Below are 23,315 nucleotides of genomic sequence, written 5' to 3'. Positions count from 1 at the left end.
ACAGATCTCAAACTTCTGGAGGGGATGTAGGTTCGTAATAGTGAGTGGAAGTAGGAGGGTGCAGAGCCTGTGGTAGTTCTGTACGCAAGCATCAGTGACTTGAACTGGATGCGAGCTGCCACTGGTAGCCAGTGCAAGGAGATGAAGAGAGGTGTAACATGCGCTCTTTTGGGCTCGTTGTATTCACACACACATTATTAGACAATTAAAATGCTATTATATAAATAAATAATAAAACAAATAGGGTTCATGTGCGTGTGTGAGAGAGAGAGATATATATATATTAGGGGTGACCCGAATAGTCGACGATTCGATGCTTCGATTGGAGGAGCATGATTCGACTCCCAATCTCTCAGTCAAATATTCGCGGGGTGTTATGATCATGCCATTTTGGAAATATGGGGGTGCTCAAATCTTTGATTTCACATAAAACTACCAGTTTTCTCCTAATAAGTTAATATAATGCTGTAAATAAGAATCTGAAAAGGAGCAAGCTTCAAATAAATATTTTAACATGCGTGAATAAATCCAACCAACCCTATAGATTTAAGTTTCACTTTCCATAATCTGTGACCGACAGAGGAGCATCTTGGCGGCAGGGATTTAAATCTTTAACAATACTCAAATTGACAGGCAGAATGAAAGACTGGATTTTTTCGATCAGGTAGGATACAATTTACCGATTTCAAAACATTTCAGCCGGTTTATATATCGTGTAGCCTATACATTATTTATCTTGTATATGATGCATTTGGTTGAGCTGCCCTGCAGTAAAGCGCTTCATTGAGGTACGGTGATTATCCCTTCAGCGCGAGCAGGAAAAACAATAATGAATGCAGAATATTAATAACTATGACTGGGATTGTCATATACATAACATTATGATGAGAACACTATTATAATAAAACGCTGTGAAGTTTTAGAGTTTAGCTGCCGTGTTTCTGCACGTTGTTGCGTGAAGAACACATCCACAAAAGGAGTTCATTCATTCAATGCATTTAGTATATTACAAATGTAACAATTTAAAAACTTTTTGTTGAGATAGCTTTTCCCTTAATCTCAAGAATGATGTGTTATATTCACAGTACAGCTCAATGTGACCCAAAACGCTTTTTCCCTCTGCGCAGGAACAACATCAGGAGCGTGTAGCTTAGATGGAACATTGACTAAGAGTGTCCTTCAAATCAGAGAGACATCCCATGAGAATTCCTGAGGAGCTATATAAGGAAAATCGGATTTTATACCACCAAGTGTCACAAGTAGAAAAACAGCATCACATAAATTGGGGGGTTAGCGTGTGTATGAAAGACACAGACAGGCACACAAGCTGTGACTTACTGTGCATGGCCAGTGGAGGCAGAGATGAGGTAAACTCGCCCACACTGCGACTAAATGGGAGACTGTTGTATACTGAGGTACGCACAGGAAATGAGTGAATGACAGCACAGGAATGTTAAGAAAATCAGAAAAGAAAAAACGTCAAAAGAAAGGAGAAAAAAACAAGTTTGTCACCAGTAATATTTTATTGTTTTTAAAAGAAGTCTCTTGTGCTTGCCAACGCTGCATATATTTGATCAAAAATACACACATTTAGAAAATTAAAGGGGTCATATGATGCGATTTCAAGTTTTCCTTTCTCTTTGGAGTGTTACAAGCTGTTCATGCATAGATAAGATCCCTGAAGTTGCAAAGACTAAAGTCTCAAACCCAAAGAGATATTCTTTATAAAAGTTAAGACTCGACCACACCCCCCTAAAACGGCTCATTCAAACACACCCCCACATCTACGTCATGGTGTGGGAAGATTGCATAACACCGCCCAAATGTATACGCAAAGAAAGGCGGCGGGACTATTATTCTGGCTGTAGTATTGTTGCTGCCGCCGGAGTCATGTCCTGGAGACGCTGTTTTTCGTTGTGAAAGCGAAAGATCTTTGTTTGGGTGAAAAGAGGACACAACTAGAAATCGGTGGTTAAGTTGTATTTACAACACTGTTCCAGAACAATTCAACCCAAATATTAAAGTGTGTGCAGCGCATTTTATGGAGGACTATTTCCTGAACCTGGGAGTAGCCTGCCAGCTATGCACAAAGGCTGTTTCTATAAAGTGGGGCAATTCTAACTTTGCAAGGACAGTCTGGCGCTTCTGACTCACAGCCTGTAAGTACATCATCTTATTTAAAGAATTTGCCACTGATGATTCAATCGCGAGTTTTGAGCTGTGTAGAGTAGCGCTTGTTTGTCGTTTCTACGATCACAAATGCAGACATGGTAATGTTTACGCGGCGCAATGCAACGCGACGCATAAAAAGACAGTATAAGCCATTATAATCAGTAATTATGTCCCCACTGGATGCAACAAACATTTTATTGTTTTTGTGTCATCGTGCCAGGACACGGCATCACAATACGGTGAGGGGCGTAACATTTCCGTCTCACGCTTGAGGTTTTCGGCCAATCACAACGCACCAGATAGCTGGCCAATCAGAGCACGCCTCGCTTCAGAATGATAAGCTTTGTAAAAATCAATGCGTTTCAGAAAGGCGGAGCATAGAGGAGCAACAATAATGAACAGTATGTAGAAAATTTGTTTTTTAACCTTATACCGCATAAACACATTGCATTACACCAAATACACAAAATAATGTATTTGACCATGCAACGTCATATGACCCCTTCAAGTAAAAACAGAAAAAAAAAAAATAAGTCAAGCTGATATAGTGAGGAACTGAAATGACAGAATTAAACCAACCAGATGTTTCTGCACCCACCACTGGAAACATCAAGTGACTTATTTATTTTTATTAGAGAGAATTTAAAGTTTAACCAAAGCACCACTGAAAAAAGAAGAGTGTTTAAGAAGTGAGAATGCAAATAAACAGCAATGAAAAAAGACACACAAACAGAACAACTATTATGTGACATTTATAACAACACAACTTGGACAAGGAGCCATTTCTAACAGGAGGTTTGAGGTAAATGGATGTTCATGTGTGTTTTGTACCTGGTTGTGCAGGTTGAAATGGGGCTTGTGGAGCTGATGGAAATGCCGCTGTGGTTTGAGCAGCAGAACTATTGAATGCATCAAAATTGGCAAAGTCTGCATTAGAATTTGCATTCTGCGCTGCTGGGGTCCATCACAAACAAACAAACAAACAACCACAAACAGAAAATGGAATGAGGAATGACAGTGAAACAAGAATGAAACTATGGGATGAACGTGTCCAGCATTTAGGTCAATTTGATTTCTTTCCAGTCAGGAGATTACAAAAATTCATCTTAAAAATTCAGTTAATTCTCACATTTCATCTAAAATTTAATCTTGTACATTTAGAAAATCTCAACAGTAATGGTTCTGACTTAAACGCTGGTTGCATAAAAAGACATGATATAACACACACTGATCTGAAGTAAATGATATAATGCTTAATACAAACCCACTAAAAACCCACAAATAAAACTACACATAGACACAAAAGATGACATGAACATAAAGCTCTACCTAGAATGCACTAGCTCCGAATCCAGCCATGCACATTTGAACAGACAAGTCAGGTTTGGCCATGATGATTTCCAAATGGTGTGTGTGTTTACCTCTGTACCTGTTTACAGGCATTAACCGATAAAAACGCGCAACCATTATCCTATAGAGATGCCAGTAAGCATTAGTGGTTTTATATTTCATGAGGGGTTTTGTGGCAGTGGCTGTTAATAGGTCTAGTGCAGCATGATGGGAAAGCGACCACATCACACTAGGAGTTGTCCTGAACCTTTTTTAGTGGATGGTTTAGTTTGTTAGTGTAGTGCGAGTGTTCTTACCTGAATGACTGTTGAAATGTGCAAAGTTGGCAAAGTTTGAGTTTCCTGTGGACTGCGAGTGCGGAGCCGCAAATATGTCGCCACCTAGATCGCGGAGCAGATCGAACTTCCTGTCCTGATGATGCTGCTGCTGCTGCTGGGTCAGCTGAGTGCGTGACACAACCGGAGACTGAGAGAGCAAGCCCCCAAAAAAAATAAACCAGAAATATGTATGAGGAAATTAGTTTGTATATAGTTAGGATAGTTTGGCGTAAGTCTCTTATGCTCACCAAGGCTTAGTTTATTTAATCTAAAATATTTGATCTAATATTATTACAATTTAAAATAACTTTTCTACTGTAATACATTTCAAAATGTAATTTATTCCTGTGATGCAAAACCAAATTTTCAGCATCATTACTCCAGTCTTCAGTGTCATATGATGCTTCAGAAATCATTCTAATATGCCGATTTGCTGCTCAAGAAACATTTCTTACTATTATCAATGTGGAATATGTTTGTGCCGCTTAATAGTTTTATGGAAACCATGATACATTTTTCCCCCCCAGGATTCTTTGTGAATACAAAGTAAAAAAATGTTTAATTGAATTTGAAATAAAAAACTTTTATTTTGTATGTGATTAATTGTTTGACAGCACTAATCCTTTTATTCACAGTATTGTATATATTAGTGTTGTTACCTGGCTAGGTGTGTTTTTGTTGAGTTGTAAACTGGGTACTGATTCCCCCAGTAATGTTTTGAGAGGCCGGACCTCTGGAGTGCTACTGGTGCTGCTAGCAGATGAACCAGAGACACCTGCGTGAACCGATGCCACAGTCTTAGCCTGCTCTGGAGGAACATACCTGAGAGAAAGGATTGAGAGAAAAACATTTAAATGAGAAGAGAACACATACACAACAATGTGTTTATTTTATCCTTATACTGAGAAAATTATTTGCCTATACAAATATAACCTTAAAGGTGCATAATGAACAACAAATGCTAAATAAAGTGCAAATCAAGACTATGAGAACCACTTCCATGTGCATTTCAGTATATATTTATATTTTATTTTTCACAACTCGTGCCCATTTATTTGTTTTGTAACAAGTTGGATAAAGTACAGGTCACTTTGCATAGCAGTTTATTGTGTGATAATGATTACTGAAAGTACGATCCCTCTGTTAAATATAAAATATGATATGTTGTTTCTCACCATCGCTTCTTTTCGTATTTGTCCTGAAGAAACTCTTTGACTTTCTGAGGTTCTCTGAAATCTGGGATGGCCACGTTTCTGTCATCATAAAGGCCGAGCCATATCCGTTTACATGCCTGCATATACATGAAAGCACACACGAAGAGAAAGAAGGAGAGAGATCAGACATTCAAATATAACACAAAAATGTGAAACAGACATTCAAATGATAGAAAACAAGAAATATTTTTAACAGAAACTCAGTCACTTTAATCTTCATTTTATTAGAGAAAGAAGAAAGAAAAACAAAGATCCCTCAGACAGACAGTATCTCTTTCTCACTGCCTCATGTGTGTGAGAAAAAAAAAACAAAAAAACAATGCAGGCATTCATACTAAGGAAAGTCTCACTTTGAATACACACATTCTTAAAAAGGAAACCAACATCTCAAGATGACATTTGAGAAAACATTTAAATAAACTTGAGTCAAACACGCATGCGCCCAGATAACGCAACTGATAAATAAAAAAATTAAACCATAAGGCTTTGCAAACAAGTATTGTGTGAAATCTCTCACAGCAGTGAAGACACTGCCTCCATTTAGATATAATCAATGCAGATACACATTTGTGTGTGTAAACACACACACACCCTTTGGAAAAAGTGCAGCTTATTAATTATGAATAGCAACAGCAGAGTGAAGACACAATCACTTGACTCTGATGAGGAGCCATACAGACACTCAAGGAAGCGCTCCATGAGCCTCAAACATTAACGTATTAACACTTTGTGTGAACTGGTCTTGCTGGTCCAAGAGAGGCCAAATTGGGCTCATTCATGAAATAAAAGCAAAAAATTACCCAGAAATCAGTGCATCTGCCTTCAACAGTTCAGAATGGCATATTAACTATATGACCATTGAATATATTATCAAAAATAGCAAGACATATTGAAACAATGCATTTTATTGTCACATGAGGTTTAAGAAACATCAAATTACTGAACAAAATACAGATAAACTCTTAATTACAATAAATTGACAGGATTAATATTCTGTACAACTGTGTCTTATTGGTTTCAAACAACTTTGAGTGTTAGATAAGTGTTATGAGACATAAGATATTATAGCACACTATTTTTGTGACAACTGGTGGGTTTCAACCTAAAACTCTGTCTTTTCTGAACAGCAGGAAAAAAATAAATAAATCACGTTACTGCGCATATTTAAAATAGCCAAACACACAGGATTATGAAATTTTAAAAGGATGGTAAATGCACTTTATACACACACTACTGTTAAAATGTTTGCGGTCAGTACATATTTTTAAGAAAACTATTTAATTAAATTTAATTGTTCAACAGTAAATTGATCACATTTACTTTTACTTACTTTTACTTTACTTTACTTTAGTCATTTAGCAGACGCTTTTGTCCAAAGCGACTTACAAATAAGAAAAAGTAACTAAAACTAAAAAGTTACAACTCTATAAATACTATCTACCCACATATTTAAGAAAATAAAGAAATTAAATAAAATTAACACATGCATATAACAACAACATTTCAATAATAAACATATCAATGAAAAAATTAAATAAAAAGCTACTACTATCCCTTGCCGGTGTCCCTGCCCGGTGGAGTCGCACGGTAGAGTCGATGGTCTTTACACTCTTTGGTCTTCACACTAAGAGGGCTTCACACGACGACTGCCGCGACCGCTGCCGCGATATAATAACCTTTATTATACCAATCCAACAAATGATCATTTCAATTCAGCTGGACCCACTTTCCTGTTTATCAACTACAAATGGCCAAGCAAGTGCACACACTGACAAGATACACGATACAGTACGAGACCAAACGCGATTTCAGCAACTCTCATCCTAGTAAACAAAATAAGCGTTTCCTAGCAACGGCAAATGCGCTAAACACTGAGACAAGTAAATACACTTACGAGCTGATTTTAAACTTCCGCTGATAGACTGCTTCTCTTAAAGACCACTTCATTACACTGCCTTCTGCTGGCGCTTGAACCCACTTTCCTGTTTATCAACTACAAATGGCCAAGCAAGTGCACACACTGACAAGATACACGATACAGTACGAGACCAAACGCGATTTCAGCAACTCTCATCCTAGTAAACAAAATAAGTTGTTAAATTTATATAATAAATTTATATTTCAAATAAATGCTGTTCTTTTAAATGTTTTATTTATCAAAACCTAACTGTTTTCAACATTGATAATATTGAGGATGAAAGTTTCTTGAGCAGCAAATCAGCATATTACTATGATTTCTGAATGATCATGTAAACACTAAAGACTGGAGTAATCACTGATACAAATTCAGCTTTGCCATCACAGGAATACATTTTTAAATATATTCAAATAGAAAAATATTTCACAATATTGGTGTTTTACTGTATAGTTTATCAAATAAATGTAGCCTTTGTGAGCATAAGAGACTTGCAAAAAACTTAAAAAAAAATCTTATCAACCTCAAACTTTTAATAGTAGTGTAACTTGTGTTGTTCATAAAGATCATTAGTGCAACCACAACTCTGCAATATTTTGCTGAAAACTCATCTGTTACTTAGTAAGCTAGACAAATTACTGAAGATCTGCCAACATCAACAGTTTGCGTGACATGCCCTCATCATTGAAAACCAAATCAGAAGTTCAGACGGGCAGATGCTGTGAGATTTTAATACACCAAACCTGGTGTGTGTTCAAGCCGGTTTGAATTGGACCCACATAAAACAACGTCATAAAACAAAATGTCAACACACACAAACGCACACCATTCTGTTCAACATGGTTTAAACAGGAGATTATAGCATGTGCATAATGAGACACAGAGCGCTCAAATAAGAGTCTTCTCGGCACGCAACATCATTTCCAGCTCATCCTCGTAAATCAGGCCTCACGAGACCTGGGAAAAATCCCAGGAATGTTGACTTAGGAGAAAGGGAAGGGGGAGATGAAAAGTGGTCTCATCAGGGGTCGCCTAGAAGCAGCTTTTAGAGAAACCTAGACTTTAGAAGAAATCACACCTGCCTTCAAAAATAATAATAAAATAAAGTCTCGAACTACCTTTTTTTTTAAAAACACAATTTTATAGCGGTTATTCACTGTTCAAGCTATGCATGTTCAAATTGACAAAAAATAAAAATCCCAGAAATTCCTGTTATCTTATCAAAGGCATACGACTGTTCCCCCGTAAATCATCAACTCATTGGTATGCAGATATCAGTACAGACAGCCCACGCAGATGACGACACATTTGCCATGTCAATAAAAACACCACTGCACATTCGACTATGCCATCATCTATTACCTCATTTCCATGCTTCTGTAGAAATTCTATTTCCTGTTGCGTGAAAGTCGTCATGGAGATGGACTTCACTCTGTGGGGGGGATTCAGGCCTCGTCTAAAGGGAAAGAAAATGAGATAAAATGAGAACATGTTAATTAAATAAAGTGTTGTAAATTGCTTGCAGTGTGAATTAGATTTTCTGCTCGCTGTCGTTGTACTAACTCTTCATTACAAACCTGCTTATTACACACAGATCTAGGACAAGGACAAAGTCAGACTGCTTGGCACCTCGCCAAGCCTGTGTGCAGAGAGAACGCTAGCGTATGTGAGGCGTATGTGTGTATGAGGGGGTGGAAGAGAGTGATAGTGTAAAGAGAGAGCTGAGCTAATGCTGCCTACAAATAATGATGGAACGATTGCATTTAAGAGATGAGAGCACATAAACAGCACCAGGAAGTCGTAATTAACTGTAGGAAACTGGATATTCTTTATACCCAGACTATCTGAGTTAAAAGGCATGTCAATTAAAGAATCATGGTGGAATATGGGTCATAATTAAGCCATTTTATGAGGCAAAAAGCTTTCTTTACCAGAACAAGAATGAAAGTATTTGAAGCGTCAATTACACACACAAGAACTTAATCATGAATCTGTGTAAACATCGTAAAACTGTTCTTACATAAATTGCCTCACTGAAAGGAATGCAACAATTTAGAAGGATGGTTTATGGATGGTTCATAAATGTATAATCTCTATAGTCTCTGCTGATTTTTTAGTGAACATCCCTAATTTCATCTTTACCTCTTATTTCGATAATACTGTTAAAAAAGAGAAAAATGTGAAAAAAACAAGTGTAAAAGAAAGAAAACCATATGCACACATCTGTTCCAAAGTTTGAGGTCAGTGAGACTTTTATTTTTAAAGAAGTCTCTTATACTCCCAAAGGCTGCATTTATTTGATGAACATACAGCAATATGAAATATTATTTACATCTTAAAAAAGTCTTAAGAACTCGTATCGATTTTAATACATTTTAAAAATAGTTTTTTCCTATGATGTCTAATATTGATTTCTGAAAAATCAGATAATGTTGATTTGGTGCTCAAACATTTCTTCTTATTATTAATGTTGTTACTATTAATGACATGTTGTTGCTTAATATTTTTGTGGAAACTGACAATTGTTTGTGGAAATCATGACTTTCTTTGAGATTTTATGATGAATATGAAGTTGAAACAAAAGAACAACTGATTTGAAATGGAAATATTTAGTCACTTTATAAATGTCTTTACATTGTCTTAGTATTAAAAAGTATTAATTTCTTTAAAAAAAACTCTCCGAACAGTACTATAATTGTCCTATAACTTCACTAAAATTGAATTACAAAACATAAGAACATCCCAGGAAGAACCTGAAGACAACTGGAGGAGCATCTGACGATTCAATGTGGCTTTGAATGAGTCTGTGCATGTGTGTTTATTCCACAGCTTCATGATCTTTGAACACTTGATCTCTGAATGCACAAGAGCAATGTAAACATGTGTAAGGTCTGCCCATTAGAAAGCCTGTTTCCTTCCTGTATTTACCCAGTTAGCATGCTATGATTTGCTCTCTAGGGATCAGAGTCTTCTGTGTACTGCAGGACACGCCGCCTCTGCTTCTCTTACACATCCGTTTTGTTATTTCCATCCCCTGATCTCTTCCTTTTTCTTTCATCTAATAAGGCAGCTAATAACTAACAGAAATTTCATTTAGGCAGTTAAAGGAACATTTTACCCAATACTAAAAATCCATCTCTTCGTCTCTTTTGTGGAACACAAAATTCATTTTTGGATGAACTATTCCTTTAAGAAACACTCCCATGCACCTGTTTCTATGCCAGTGCGATGGGAGGGTGTATTTTAGCACGTGTAAGTATGGAAAAGACATTTAACGCTACTCCACTGTCCTTCTGTGCTGAAACGGGTGACACCTGAGCCGCAACAGATGTTCAACACACAAACCCACCCCCTCAAAACCCCTAAAAGGCGCATAAACACACATCAACACGGCACTTCTGCACTAACATTCTGTGCCTGTTTGCATGTGAGAATGCAAGTGCAAACTCCCCCAAAACAATTTTCCACCTCTAGAGACATCACCTGTTACTTCCTCTACATTATATTATGAGAGTGTGTGTGTGTGTGTGTGTGTGTGTGTGTGTGTATGTGTCTATGGAGACATGAGTCATTCCGTGAAAAATTCTGAAGGGCATGAACAGCAAGGCCTTGGTAAGATTAGACCAGGTCCTAAATTATTCACACAACCTGCTGCGGGCCATTGGCACAGGGATTCTGTAACCGTGGCCCCCCAAGAACCGTTCGGTCCCAAAAACTGCCTGAAACTAATAGCACCAGCAATAATTCTTTAGCAGCCTCATAGTATAATGCTTGATAATTATGCAAATGTGCTATGAATATGTATTTACATTAATTAATTTGGCAGCTGCTTAAATTCAAGGTGACTTACAGTGCTTCTTACTGCAGAGGAAGTCCCTTGAAGTAACCTGAAGTGCCTTGCTCTAATACATGTTAAAATCTTACCATCGTGTTTTTACACTCTTAAAAATAAAGGTTCTTCAAGCGATGCCACAGAAGAACCATTTTTGGTTCCACAAAAAAACATTCAATCAAAGGTTCTTTACAGAACCATCTCTTCCTTACCTTTTTATAATCTGAAGAACCTTCTTTTGCCACAAAGAACCTTTCGTGAAACAGAAAGGTTCTTCAGATGTTAAAGGTTCTTTATGGAACAATTTAGACAAAACGTTCTTCTATGGCATCATGAAGCACCTTTATTTTTAAGACTGTAGTTCATCCAAAACTAAAAATGGTCAGCCTCATGTTGTGTCAAACCTGTATGACTTTCATGGAACATAAGAGGAGAAGTTTAGCAGAATGTCCCAGGTGCTCTTTTTCGTACAAAAGAAGTGAATGGGGACGGATGTGGTCAAGCTCAAAAAGGACAGCTTCATAAATGTAATCCATACAACTTTTCAGATATTATACACTAGCTTTGTGAGAAACAGAATTAAATTTTACATGGTTTCTCAAACTTTTTGACTTTAAGGCCCTGCTTTGTCAAAAACAATATATAAAAGGCACATCACATCATATTTCTGCTACCAAAGATGCACATTTTCATTACAGAAATGGTAATACACTAAATTAATTAATAATTAAATTCCATAATGCCAATAAATGAATGTTCTTCATGGTATACACTTTTATTATTACCAATTAATTTATGATTACAGTTTTTTTTTTTAAATAATATTTTACTCACAAATAGCAATTGCTATACAAATTTGTTTGGTGCTAGACAAAATATAAACATATACATTAAATACACTTAAATTTAATTTGAAATACATTTAAATGTTATTCTATTTATACAAAAAATAAATCACTTCAGATTTGATACATTTTCCATGACTTTCCCAAGTCTACAAATGACACTTTTAAAATTCCCTTATACAGTATATTCAGGGTGTCCAGGTTTATGAGAACCGTGGTTATTAAATAAAAACAGTGGTTGTTAAATGGAAATAAGATTTCAGTTTACATCTTTTAGCCATTCTGGCATATTTTAAACCTACTTTCCTTTACTTTAAACCACTTGGAAGTGTACTGAGGTCCCCTAGTGGGTCCTGACCTCCTGGTTGAGAACGACTGATTTTGTAGCTCTCAAAACAAGGGCAAACTAAGCCCCTTTTGCTTTCAACAGAAAAATGCAAGTCAAATGGGTTCTGAACGAAATGATGGTGATTAAATAATAAAAGAATTTTCTTTTTTTGGGTGAACTATCCCTTTAACCAAAGTATCTCTAAAGTTCTTCAGAATTCTAGTGATCGATACTTTGCTGATCACAAGCTAAAATTGGCCAGTACACACAGAATGCAAACAATTTGTATGCCTTAAATGTAACATATTTATGGCAATGTTAAAATCACCCCTGATTTGGCTGTACTGAAATGGGATCGACCTCAAAGTGAGCGAACGGTCTCTTGTCGTCCGGCCTGCATTCTAAAAAAAGCTCCTCACTTCATCAGGCAAAAGGACGACACACTTCACCCATGACATGGACAAGAAGCATCGGAGACAGTGACCGGCTAAACACAAGAGCATAATAATGATGACATCTTAGGGGGGGGCTTGAAGAGACCGCTGTCCAATGACATTTATGAATCACAGCCTGATAAATCATTGAGAAATTACAAAAAAAAAACACTTACTCCGAGTCACCAGGACAACTGAACATTATTTCGATCAGGATTCAGGACACAGCTAGCTGGATTTTCACCCATCTCGGGCGGCATCGCCAAATGAATGACCCTGACACATACTACACAAACATGAAGAGTAACCCAGGCCTGATCCCACGTGTACTGGGTTACTTGCATTTGTTCATAGGGTTTTTATTGGACTAAAGTGTTGCCGCTCAGAGCAGCATTCAAAAGAGCACCGATGTTTTGTCTTAATGTTTGAGATGGAAAGTTAGCTAACAGTGCCTAAGCCAACCTTTAAGAGTAGCGTGTGAGAAAGACATTTTAGCTGGTGGTGAGAAACTCTGGCATCAACTTCACACACTGGGTGAGTCTGCAGATGCCGCATCTGGTTTCATTAATGAGAAAAGCCACAAGTGTGTGGTGTGCATGTGCGATTGGTGGTTGTATCAGGGTTGTGTGTGTGTGTGTGTGTGTGTGTGATGATGCTCCGAGCAGGTGGATGATGGGCTTGGGGAAAATGGGTCAGAAACTGGGCGAGTGGCCAGTCTCCACATAGTAATAATGTATGGCAAACAGAGAGAGAAATACAAAGATAAATACACAGTTTTGTGAGGTCTGTAAGAGTGTGGGTGTGTCAGAGTTTACCCAATACTCTAGTTCCTCTTAAGAAATCACTGCAAGCAAAAAATGCTCAAACTTCCTCTGAACACATCAATGCAAGTCATCAACAAACCCTCAAAACACACACACACTCACATCAAAAAAAAGCATCTGACAATGCATGTCTGGAGGAAAGCATTAGACCGACTACTGTTCAAACGTTTGGTGTCAGTAAAAGATGTGTGTGTGTGTGTGTATATATATATATATATATATATATATATATATATATATATATATATATATATATATATATATATATATATATACTACTAGGATTTAAAAAAAAATACTAATAATTTTGATACCATTTAAAAATAATAAGATGTATCCCTATTTCCACAAAAATATTTTTAAAGCATCATATGCCATTGAAGACTGGAGTAAAAACTACTGAATTCAGCTTTGCCATCACAGGTATAAATGACATTTTAAAATATATTAAAATAGAAAGCAGATTGTGTGTGTGCATGTGTATATATTTGTATTTTTTTTTAATGTATTTTATAAAAATACATGAGACCTTTTTTTTTTCTCATCTTACCAAGCCCACTCTTGTTTGTAGTGTACAAACTACTCACCAGTGCACAATTCACTACACATTAACCTTTTATGACACCTTTTATAACTAATATTTACATGTGGCATACCAAATAACGCCCTTTAGCCATATCACAATACAGCATGGCCTTAAGTGCCTTATTGTGTTTATAAAATGGTTACTGCTTAATATAAAAAATTATAAAATTTTATGAAGCAAAGATAAAAAGCTAAAGAGGCTAAAAGTTAAAGGATAAATGTAATGTAGATGTATATAGATTATGTATACAAAGTATAAAGAGTACTACTGTACTGTTTTTTTTTTTTTTTTAAATTGATGATTTCTACATTGGCAAACCACCCAACAGGAAATGCCACATGACTAAACAGTAGCGTGTCGCACGAGGTGATGATCAAAATCAAGACAAGACCTGCGGTGTCTGATATATCAGAGACTATGGAAATAAAGGTGAACTAGATAGAGAGAACAGGAAAGATAGAAAGAAAGACAAACAAGAGTATGGGGTAAACGATAGAGTGTGAGAAAGGAGAAAGAAAGATAAAGCAAGAGAGTGAAAGTGAGGGAGGAGAAGAAGAGAGAGAGTGAGAGAGACAAATGGACCCACCCTGTGCTGGAATGCGTTTACCCAGTAACTGACCCCTCCATAAAACTAACAGGGAAGAGTTTGTGGGTAGCTAATGATGAAACAAATATTTCACAATAAACAGTCATAGCATAAACTTCTGTCCTACTGTGATTTCATCCATCAAATGAAGTGAATGTGAAAAGTCTGAGTGTAGCAATGGCCTTTCACACAAACACTGACACAGCTCTGAAGTGAGAGGACAATGTGTACTTCCTGTCCTACTGTTTCCACTTCCTGTGCACGTGCAGACCACATGCTACTGATGCTGCAAATACTTGACATACACTTCCTGCTCAAGAAACATACATATTCACCGATGGTCATATGTACAAGCCAGAGAATGATCAGTGTGATTATAAATTCATAGATGAGTATGTGATTAAAGTTCAGATCAGGTGAGAGGAAATGCAGCAAAATCACTACAGGATATTAGACACGAACACAGAACTGAAGAAATCAAAGAGAATTGATAAAGTGCTGCGGCAGAGGATGTAGAATATACAATATGGGATCAATTAGATAGAAATGTAGTACTTTAGGGTTAGGATATAGAATAAAATAATGTCCAAAATTAAAATTAGCCAATAATAATTCTCATGTTATTATGGCCAATAACAGATAAATGGCTAATATTAAAAAATATATAGATTTTACCTAAATAAAATACTAAAATTAATCACTTTAAATTTAAAAGTATGAAAAAAAAAAATCAGATTTACAAGATTAAGTAAATTAAGCGCTAGATGATGGTTACCTAAATATTAAAAAATAAAATATGCATTAGCATGCACAATTAAAATCCAATATCAATGGATACATTTTTTTTTTTTTTTTTTTAAATCAGCAATGTGACACCAAAATATCCTAATTTCTGACAAACTTCATTCAAAAATGCTCAATCTAATTCATTTAAACTCATTTCAGCCCATAGCTGAAAAGACTTGAAAAACACTGTAAAAAGCAGCATGGACAAATCTACATTGAGTTCTTCTGGATTAAAACTGGGAATCACTGGCACACTTGTGAATCCGGCAAAACCAAAAGGACCATCTCCCCATGCAAATGCCCTAATAAAATCCAACACCTAATAGCTCATACATTAATAGCTTAGCACGTTAATCATTCACTTTTCTATAACCCACTGAGAAAAGTGCATAAATTAAGCTTTTGAGTAAAAGGTCCTTTTAGCAAAACACAAGGTGGAATAAGGTTGAAACGGCTGAACACAGAAGTGCAAAGATGGTATTAAATAGTACAAAAAAAGTCAAATATTTGCAGACTGATTGTAAGGAGACTCCCATGCTTTGGCTGTCTGACATCTGGTGCATACGCTTCAGTGCAGCGAGCAGACATCTCTCTGGTGATCCTGAAGTCATTTTAGAAGCTGGTGCTTAGAAAAGAACTCAATTATCTCCCCTGATGGAGTTTACTAGGACGGTCATCATTCACAGACACTGTCAGCAATGGAGGGACAACTATAGAAAATTATGATACTTAGAAATACATAGAAATAATAGAACACTGCAGGATTGAACCCTAAAAGCCAGAAACAAGTATTTTTGCACTTATGGTTCCATTGCCCCGAAGTCAATTGGGTTTTTGGTTCAATGCCTGAAATGAGGTCGGTGGTTAACACAAGATCAACATATTTTCACATAACACCCCACTCACAGTGGTTAAAGGGGGCATAACACACACAGTTTCACCCAATCTCATGTTAATCTAGAGTTTTTTGAAACTTTGTCCAAGCTTAGCATGAGAATCCAACTCTTTAACAGCGTAAACATCTCTGAATGCCTGAAACAGCGTTGTACCCCCCCCCAAAAGAGACTACAGAGGCTGTCAGGGATATTAAAAGTTTTCAAAAGCTTAATGGTGGTGGCATTGAAGTCATGCAACCAATGACCATGGTGTAATGTTTACAGCCTCACTTTAGCTTTTTACTTAATGATTGTACTTAGGCTTCAAAATTCATTTGTGTTCATTTGGGAAGATTATCTCAATGAACGAAACGTGTAAGAAGCACAAACTTTTATTAGTCACAGAGCTTTCATCCTGCAACAATCCAAAAGAAAAATCTTAATGGTTTTTTTGTTGGCTGAACCAGTGTGAATACGTCACCCCTTATTAACTTTTTAGTTAGTTTAGTTTTATGTCTACCAGACTGATCCACCTAACAGCTGGGCTCGGGCTTGTTCAAATGCACCTGACACCACTTCCAAATGAACTAACATGATCCTCACCTCACTCCAGGACTCCAGAAGAGTTCAGCTAGAACAACAAACTCATATTTCTTTTATTTGCTCAATCGATTGCACCCATCTCTCTATCCTCTCCCCTGTCTTTTGGGAAATTATTGACCATTTCTTTGCAATTATGTAGAGAGGTCACTCAGAATGGCATTCCAGAGATCTCAGTATCTGGACCTAGGGCTGTGCAATTAATCAAATTCGATTATCATGCGCATCTTGTCAGTAAAGCCAATTTCGTGATTAGTAGTAAATCGCCATCACCTGCTTTCAGATGGAGTGGCATTTACTACACAGAGCCGTAGTACACTGACAAGCTAGACGATATTGCGTTCATAATCCAAGGCGATTCGTCTGCGATTATGAACGCGATATTGCCTAGCTTGTCAGTGAACTACGGCTCATTTACTCATAGATTTACTGTTTGTTGCATTTCTCTCTGAAATCCTTAAAGGGAAGGCAGATGGTTCCTGTACTCTCATGGGATACAAAGAGAGATTATTAAAGGAGTAGCTCGTATGTAACTGTTTGGACTCAACACAATTGCAAGATTCCTCTAAAAACTCAGAGATCTGACAAGAAGCTCAAGTCTAGCAGAACTGTCTTGAACCCATTTTTAAGCAAACCCATGAGACCTAACCATGCTTCAGACATGGCTAGTTCAGACTCTGAGACAATTCATTATCAAAACACAGATTTGAAGAACTAACACAACCAATTTAGATTCTTCATCAAGACTTTCAGCTAATGAATGATTGTGTGCATATTAGGAGTATGAATGAAAAATGCTTTAAAATGGACTATTCCATTCAGATAATCCATTTCAAATTCTGATATCAATGTAAATGTGCGCAAAAAAGGGAAAAAGTGGGTCAGTTTTCATCTTATTGCAAACCAAGCATACAATTATGATTGAATTACACAGCAGGAATGCACACATTCATTCAAACATGACTTTGAGCCCACAGTCTGACTGCAACAGTAGTACTGTACCAGTGTTCTCTACAAACAAATGAGAAAGCAACTTAATGCATTTTATAATATTAATTAATAAACCATTGAAGAACATATTTAAATACTCTGACTGACTGTGAGGTTCAAAAACTCAATAAATATCCATGAAATTTATAGAGCTCCAAAGGGGTCATTCCATCTCAAGGGATCCGAAAATTCTAAATTAACATCATAAAAATTAAAATTAGCATAAAGAAATTGAGACTCAAAATAACTCAACCTCCACTGACCAACTAAGACAGACTGACCCATGCAAAAAATGTGAGTTTAGGGAAGCATCAAGCATGGCTGTCAGCTTCATAGATGCAATGAAGGAACGAGGTCTGCTTATTTACTTAAATTCAAGAAACTCTGCATCACATACTTGCAGGATGACTCCAGCGATTTGAATTAAAGAGGCATTATTTTAGGAGCATTTCCAACTCTAATCCAAAATCCCCTGCAGACGCCTGTTACACAACAAGGCTGAAATGCTGATACAGGACACACAACTCTTCATCATAACAGGTAAATTTATAAATAAATCTATCTAAAACACAACTGCACTTTTAAATACATCTTTCAATGGAGATTCTACCACTGACATGTTTCAGCATTCATTCCTGTGCTGATGCTTATCAACTAACAAAGGAGGATAAATTACATGGAAAAGGACTTCCGTGTAAAATTCTAAACTACATCTAATATCAAAAAGCATGCTGAAAACTGAACAAAGCAAACATGTTTGTTATCCACACTAGACATTTTAAATCTTTCAAATGCCACAGACCCCCAAATTTGATCATGAAGGCCCTCCATCCTTAAATTAAACAATTATTTCCTTAAACTATTTTATACACTATCATTTTCGTTTCTATAACGTGTGAATATATCCACTATAGCATTCTAAAACAAAACCAATCAGAGCGCCTTGTTATCACAAGTTTTATTTTGATTTCTCGAGTCTGCTATTAGCTTATAGCCTGTTAGCATCGGCAACGTGGCTGTCGCTAATCTCGCTTACATTGCTAATACTCTATTCACACATTACCATTGTTTCACTCTTACTTGCTTAAATGGCGGATGTGTGTCTACCTTTGAGTGCAGGTGAGGACACGTTCGAGCTACATTCGGTGCAGCTGGAGCTGGAAGCCGTGGAGAAGCAGATCCGCGACCTGGTGGAGAAGCAGGCCCAGCTGAGAGAGCGGAGAGTCGCGCTGGAAACATCCCGGGCTGACGCTCACAAGTCCGGGGTAAGTATACAGCACGCTGCTAACACTCGCACCACCTCTACTCCGTGCGTTTCTCTGCACAGACCCTGTGCACCCAGGACGCGATCTTCCCAGATGTCCTTCACTCCGGTGCCGGGACGCCACGGACCCTGGGTGTACCATCAGCGGAAGACGCAAGCCAAGCCCCGGGTGACGACCTCTCCCCCTCCGCCGCCTCCGGTCTTCGAGATCTCCACCCAGAACCGCTTCGCTCCCCTCCGCGAGACGGAACGCGACGCTGTGATCGTTGGAGACTCCATCGTCCGGCACGTCCGTGCTACGTTAGCTGAAGGTAAAGTGCGCACTCACTGTTTCCCCGGTGCTCGTGTTCTCAATGTTTCTGCGCAGATACCCGCGATCCTGAAGGGCGATGAGAGCATCGGTGCTGTCATGCTGCATGCCGGGGTTAACGACACCAAGCTGCGGCAGATGGAGACACTGAAGAGGGACTCCAGGAGCCTGATCGAGATGCAGCACATCGCCCACGACGACTATCATCATGTCAGGACCGCTTCCCACGTATCGACGAGGACATGAAAGATTCAGTAGACCGTTTGCTTTAAACGAATTGTTATTGTCATGGTGTAAAGAACAGAAACTGCTCTTTGTTAATAATTGGAATCTTTTCTGGGAGCGTCCTAGGCTTTTCCGTGCTGATGGCCTGCACCCCAGTAGAGTCGGAGCGGAACTCCTGTCGGACAACATCTCCAGGACGCTACGCTCCATCTGACTAGTAAGCCGATTCTCAAATAACTGCTATGATGACTTTTGTTCTACCCACTTAAAAGATAGAAGTACTTGCGTTGTCCAATCTATACAGACTGTGTCTGTTCCCCCAATAGCGAGGTCAAAATATAAATTGAATGCAGGATCTAGAAAAAATCTGATCGTGATTAAACCAGAAAAACGCAAAATAAATGAACAAAAACAATTTTTAAAGCTTGGGCTCCTAAATATTAGATCACTCGCACCCAAAGCAGTTATTGTAAATGAAATGATCACAGATAATAATTTTGATGTACTCTGCCTGACTGAAACCTGGCTTAAACCAAATTAATATTTTGGTCTAAATGAGTCTACTCCACCAAGCTACTGTTATAAACATGAGCCCCGTCAGACTGGTCGTAGCGGCGGTGTGGCAACAATATATAGTGATATTCTCAATGTTACTCAGAAAACAGGAGGTTTAACTCATTCGAAATACTTCTGCTTAATGTTACACTGTTAGATATGCAAAATAAATCTCTCCTATCTCTTGCTCTGGCTACTGTGTATAGACCGCCAGGGCCATATACAGATTTCCTAAAAGAATTAGCAGATTTCCTCTCAGATCTATTAGTTAATGTTGATAAAGTGCTAATTGTCGGAGATTTTAACATTCACGTTGATAATACAAATGATGCGTTAGGACTTGCGTTTACTGACCTAATAAACTCTTTTGGAGTCAAGCAAAACGTCACCGGGCCCACTCATCGTTTTAATCATACGCTAGATTTAATTATATCGCATGGAATTGATCTTACCGATATAGATATCGTACCTCAAAGTGATGATGTTACTGATCATTTCCTTGTATCGCGCATGCTGCGTATTACTGATATTAATTATATGGCTCCGCGTTATCGTCCGGGCAGAACTATTGTTCCAGCCACCAAAGACAGATTCACAAATAACCTGCCTGATTTATCTCAACTGCTCTGTGTACCCATAAATACACATGAACTAGACGAAATGACTAGCAACATGGGCACTATCTTCTATAATACATTAGAAGCTGTTGCCCTCAAAGAGATTTCAAAATGCATCAAAATGCTGTATCAAAATGCAGCGGCTAGAGTTCTTACCAGGTCAAGAAAATATGATCATATTACCCCAATTTTACAGTCTCTGCACTGGCTACGTATTAAGTGCTGTATCACTTACAAAATATTATTACTTGCCTATAAGGCCCTAAATGGTTTAGCTCCTGCGTACCTAACTTGTCTTCTACCACGCTGCAATCCAACCCGCTCCCTAAGGTCTCAAAACTCTGGACTTTTGGTAGTACCTAGGATAGCAAAGTCCACTAAAGGAGGTAGAGCTTTTTCACATTTGGCTCCCAAACTCTGGAATAGCCTTCCTGATAACGTTCGGTGTTCAGAGACACATCTCTTTAGCCAAGATTATTTTATAATCTTGTACTGCAGTTATATCTGATCAAATGTACATTATTATTATTCTTTAGCTTGGGTTGAACAAATAATTTTTGCTTAGATGAAACAGCAGCTACGTTAATTATGTCTCTATTTGTTTCTCTGTATCTGCCACGGGATTAACATCCCATGGTAACTAGGAATGACAGAAGCTTCAGTCTGGATCCAACCCTTAAATGATCTGAGATGACCGAACACCTGAGAAAAGATGATGCCAACCCCTCAGAGGACCTCAGAGGATGCCAATGCTCAGACAACATACAGAATTACCAAATTGTGCCGTAAGTAACTTAATTTCCTGTAGAGCTGCTTTGCAAAGATTTGTATCGTAAAAAGCGCTATACAAATAAACTTGAATTGAATTTAGTACTGTGCTTTAAGATGTATTATTTAAATATCATTTTTATACTGATTTTCTCTAAACATTTTCACAGACACTGATCCACAGCACTCCTCTGATCCACACCAACCAAGTGAAGTATAAATTCAGCTTCATTTAGGGATTGTCAAGCCCTTTGCTATCAGGACAAGACTGCAGGGGTGCACACCCTTTGCCACATGTCATCATGTGTCTCTATGACTATCCAGCTCTTCTACACGCTGTATAGAGGTTTATCTGACCCACAAGGCTCTGTCTTTACTGCTAGATAAGACAATACATGACATGAGTATAAGACCATTGATATGCCTACAGGTAGCTACTCAAGTTTGCTGGAGTGAGTGTATTGAGAGAGAGCAAGACACACATGATGTTACTGCATCAGCTCAACCACCCACACCCATACAATTTACTGATAGATTACCAACCCCCAATAAGACAACAACCCATTTTCACACCCTTATTTACATTTTAAACCCCCTAACAATAACATTTATGTTAATGGATCAACAGCTGGGTTGAAACAATCGGTTTCAAAATCTATAAAGCCTAACTAGACATGTTTATGGCATCACGGGCGTTAGATAATGCGATGTCTAGCTAGGCAGCTCACTAGGTTTTGAGACACAGCCATAAAGAGGCTCAGACAGAGATAGACAGGAGGGTGGCTCACAGGATGCCTGAGCAGGACGTGCAGACGAACGAGCCCAGGGTCATGTTGGCGTAGGTCGGGCCGCGTTGATCGCAGTCGAAGCACTTTCGGTTGGGGGCCAAACTAGTCATTTCCCGCAGCATCTTCAGGTGTTTTTCCTCCTGCTTTCGCTTCGCGCTTGCTGCCATGGCCGGAGCCGTTAATATAGCGTCGGTTAGTAAAAAAATAATAATAATGTAATAAAAATCCAATATGTGTTCCTGGGGATATATTAGACAGGAGCTTCCTTTAAAACGTATCAGGTAAGACGGACCGGAGCTTTTCAGAAGGACCTCACGTTTCGCGAACAACGGGCGAAAAGCGCCGTAGTGAAGAGAGGAGGGTCCTGAGGTTCTTTAACGGCCAACCTGCCCACTCTACTATCACTGCCAGTGAGCGACTCAACGGCCTGCCCTCCCACTCTGTATTCATTTCCTGTTTAACATAACGACCAACAGGGGGCGAGTCACGGAAGCAATACCAAAGGGCTCAATGCTAAAACTGTCCATAACTTTTGTTATGCGGTGTAAATCGATATGGAAATATAATACATATACACTCATGAATAGTTGTGCTCAATATTCGTACTTACAAATGAGAAAACCTGTGATATTTTTGTGTAACAGGGCTAATAATTGTATAAACCCATTAGCACTGGAATGGGAAAGCAAGTAACCAATCACAGGTGACAACTAGGATCACGTGACCACAATCGAGCCCCGCCCGTTTAAGTGTTCTTAATCAGCAGCGCCCTCTAGAGGAACACATGGACGCAACCGGCTCCAGTTCTCTGCAAGTGACCTAATTCAGAAGATTTGGCTCGCTGAGGACATGAACCGACTTTATTAATCACCTTTTGTTTTTAGGATGGTCATGAATATGTATAATGAAGTGATAAATAAAGCAGTTTTGTGTTGCATTGACCAAATGCTGTGTGGGAGAGACTGGGGCTAGTTGTCCCCTTTTACCTCAGTGAATATTTATTCACGTTTTGTAAAGGCATATGCCTTGAAGTCTTGACTACCCACACTTATTACCTCATGTGACAGGGGAGTAGCAGTGTTGTGTGTTTTCAGATAATATGGGTCTCAGATTATATGGAATTGCACATATATA

General features: G+C 38.1%; 1 protein-coding gene across 5 annotated transcripts in view; it reads right to left on the bottom strand.

The window, feature by feature from the left end:
- The window catches only part of LOC306854383 (arf-GAP domain and FG repeat-containing protein 1-like), a 29,336-nt gene extending 6,743 nt beyond the window's left edge, over positions 1–22,593 (bottom strand). The window contains exons 1-6 of one of the 5 annotated variants that reach the window (XM_079392334.1): positions 22,182–22,593; positions 8,331–8,424; positions 5,015–5,130; positions 4,499–4,661; positions 3,819–3,987; positions 3,004–3,123 (exon numbers count right to left, since the gene is read on the bottom strand). In XM_079392334.1, the coding sequence (XP_079248460.1) occupies positions 3,004–3,123; positions 3,819–3,987; positions 4,499–4,661; positions 5,015–5,130; positions 8,331–8,424; positions 22,182–22,348 (829 nt within the window). In that variant the 5' untranslated portion in view covers positions 22,349–22,593. Of the gene's footprint in view, positions 1–3,003; positions 3,127–3,818; positions 3,988–4,498; positions 4,662–5,014; positions 5,131–8,330; positions 8,425–18,761; positions 18,896–22,181 lie in introns of those variants that run through there. The other 4 variants (XM_079392336.1, XM_079392337.1, XM_079392333.1 and 1 more) reach the window with 4 other exon arrangements.
- Positions 22,594–23,315: the final 722 nt, after the last annotated feature.

Source organism: Barbus barbus, assembly GCF_936440315.1.
Source record: "Barbus barbus genome assembly, chromosome: 34".
Classification (NCBI taxonomy): domain Eukaryota; kingdom Metazoa; phylum Chordata; class Actinopteri; order Cypriniformes; family Cyprinidae; genus Barbus; species Barbus barbus.
Note: the sequence above shows the minus strand (reverse complement) of the source record. Positions and strands in the feature narration are given on the sequence as shown.